The following is a 2,744-nucleotide window of genomic DNA, read 5'->3' as shown; positions in this document are numbered from 1 at the left end:
AAAAAAAAAAATATAAAAAAAAAAAAAAAAAAAAAAAAGCTGCTCACAGTTTGCTCAAACAGCCAGACTTTGACTATATTTGTAACTCTGACCACCAAAAAAAACCAAAAACAAAAAAACAAAAAACAAAACAAAAAAAACAAAACCAAACATACATCACAGAAGCTGCGCTTAATAAGAGCCACTTCTAAGAGTTCGTGCAAAGAGTCATATACAAAGGCACAGCAAGGACATACTGCTTGGAATCACAGTTTTCGTCACAGATTCACTATTCACTACACGTAGGACAAGTTCAGTTGATTTCATCATTTCACCTCTACGACAGCATTAATTACACAGAAATTATATAGGTAGTTTGAATAAAAATATTTTTAACAGCTTGGAGCTATACGGACATTAACACTTGACCACACATGCACAGTTAAGCAGGTTGAGTGCAACACATAACATTTGTACTAAACCGGGGGAGGGTTTCTTTCTCTCTCTCTCTCTTTTTTTCCCTTTTTATTTTTTTTTTGTTCTTTTTTCTTTTGCTTTTTTTTTTTAACAGTTACTTCAAGTAACACAGCTTGCTTCATATAAATAAGTTAAAACATCTATTATTTTTTCAAGACAAAGCCATTCAAGACAAAGAAATGTACGATAAAAGCAGATCTACTTATACACGCGAGAGAATGGTAATAAACAGGCTCATGATTAAAAGATGAATAAGGGCGACAAGAACAGGGTTTCTTCACAGAAGTAACACAAGGAAGTTTTAGAAAGTCAACTTAGTACTGACATGAAACGCAGGGTCAGCTAATACTGCTCAGTACTTTTAATTGATCAAATGCTTAGGGACGGAATGCCCCCCCTGCAGCTGCCATGCTCATACTTTTCAGCTTATTATCCTTTTTCCATTTCATTCTCCTGTTTTGGAACCAGATCTTTATTTGTCTCTCTGAGAGGCAAAGAGCATGTGCTATTTCAATCCTTCTTCTGCGGGTCAGGTATCTATTGAAGTGAAATTCCTTTTCCAGCTCCAAGGTCTGATACCGGGTGTAAGCAGTCCGAGCTCTTTTCCCTTCTGGTCCCCCTATGTTGTCTGGAAGAGAAAAGTACAGCGTTTAGATTCCCAGCAGCGACGTGGAGCCCTCGTGTCTCCCTGCAGCTCCGAGCCACTAGGACCGTTATCCTCAGCCCGGCTCGGTTTTGTTGCCGGGCTGGAGAAATGCTCAACAAGTTTCCCCCTCCTGCCCCTTTAGAAAAGCCTTTGGGGGAGGGGGACCTGGCGGCCGTGCTAAGTTTCCGCTCGGATTTCGGTTTCGCTCTTTCTACAAAAGAGATTTTAGCGCGTTTTCCAGGCGAATCCCCCTCTCTCCTCCCCCGGCTCGGCTCTGCGGAGGACGCCTGCGGTGCACGCCGGGGCTCTCGGGGCCGCGGAGCGAGGCAGAGGCGCGCAGCCCTTTCCCACGGAGGAGCTCCGGGAGGCGGCGAACCCCCGGCGCTCCCCGGCGGGCCGGGCGCGGCAGGTAGCGGGGCCGGGGCTCTCCGCACCCCTCCGCCCGCTCCCCGCGGTCAGGGCGGTGCTCCCCCCCCCTCCTCCCCTCGCCTTCCCGGCGGCGAGAGTTGCCCTCCTCGCCCCCTGCTATTCTCTTTTCAATTCGGCTTGGGAACACAAATAGGGTCGGCAGCGCCGTTCCCCGCGGAGGGTCCCCCCGGAAGGGCAAAGGCAGGAGCGGCCCCGCTCCGAGAAAGGCTCCCGCAGCCCCCCGCTCCCCGAGAGCCGGCCGGACGCTGGGTCGGGGCCGGGCGCTGCCGCTCTCCGGGGGGAGCTCCCGTAGAGGGAGCGAGGGTTGCGCGCTCCCACGCCCTCCTCTCCCCCTCTTCCCGACCTCGCTCGGCACGGACACCGGCTTTACATTCAATCCTGCTTTTCCTCCAGAGAAATAAAGAAAGAACAGGGTATTTGCTTTACCATGACTTATGTGCAGCTTTCGCATCCAAGGGTAGATCTGGGGCTGGGAAGGCTGTGCTGTGCTTTGGTCGCTCGGGGCACTTGCCTGCTCGCTGCTCGCCGGAGTGTCTTCCTCGGTGCCAGACGAGGTGCCAACCCCGTCCCTGCTGATGTGCGTGCTGCTGCTGGAATTGGACGAAGTGCTGCTGGAGTTGCCCAGGGAGTTTTTCACCCCGTGGTGACTCTCGCTGACGGGCGAAGCGGCCACGGCGGTGCAGGGCAGGGGGTCGGGGGGAGGCGAGTGGGAAGCGGCCGCGGACTGGCTGTACCTGGGCTCTGTCGAGGCAGAGGTGCTGTTGGCCGGGTAAGAGCGGGCTCTCTCGCTGGCACCAAAGTGGGTGGAAGCAGAGCGCCCGACGCTGAGGTCCATGCCATTGTAGCCGTATCCGTACCTGCCGGAGTGCATGCTGGCGGAGTCCCTGTATTGCTCGCTCACCGAGCTGTGATCTCCATAATTATGTAACTGGTAGTCCGGGCCATTTGGATAGCGACCGCAAAATGAGTTTACAAAATAAGAGCTCATTTGTTTTTTGATATGTGTGCTTGATTTGTGGCTCTTGGTCGTTTTGTGCGTCTATAGCACCCTTGCACAATTTATGATGAATTATGGAAATGACTGGGACATGTACTTGGTTCCCTCCTACGTAGGCACCCAAATATGGGGTACGGCTTCAAATCACGTGCTTTTGTTGTCCAGTCGTAAATCCTGCCTGATGACCTCTAGAGGTAAACTCGTGCACTGGTGGGG

The 2,744-nt window shown here is 51.8% G+C and overlaps 1 protein-coding gene across 2 annotated transcripts; it reads right to left on the bottom strand.

Moving 5' to 3' along the window:
- On the bottom strand, positions 1-2,728 carry HOXA5 (homeobox A5). Of its 2 annotated transcripts, XM_042816600.1 has the most exons (3): positions 2,266-2,728; positions 1,958-2,121; positions 1-1,084 (listed from the first exon to the last, which is right to left on the bottom strand). In XM_042816600.1, the coding sequence occupies exons 1-3, from the start codon at positions 2,517-2,519 to the stop codon at positions 834-836; spliced, it is 669 nt and encodes a 222-aa protein (XP_042672534.1). In that variant the 5' UTR covers positions 2,520-2,728; the 3' UTR covers positions 1-833. The 2 variants fall into 2 exon arrangements, with proteins under 2 accessions (XP_042672534.1, XP_042672533.1); XM_042816599.1 differs by having other exon boundaries at positions 1,958-2,728.
- Positions 2,729-2,744: the final 16 nt, after the last annotated feature.

The sequence above is a fragment of the Centrocercus urophasianus genome, unplaced genomic scaffold (genome assembly GCF_019232065.1).
Source record: "Centrocercus urophasianus isolate 14NV4802_14NV808 unplaced genomic scaffold, USGS_Curo_1.0 seq_16, whole genome shotgun sequence".
In the NCBI taxonomy this organism is placed as follows: Eukaryota; Metazoa; Chordata; class Aves; order Galliformes; family Phasianidae; genus Centrocercus; species Centrocercus urophasianus.
Note: the sequence above shows the minus strand (reverse complement) of the source record. Positions and strands in the feature narration are given on the sequence as shown.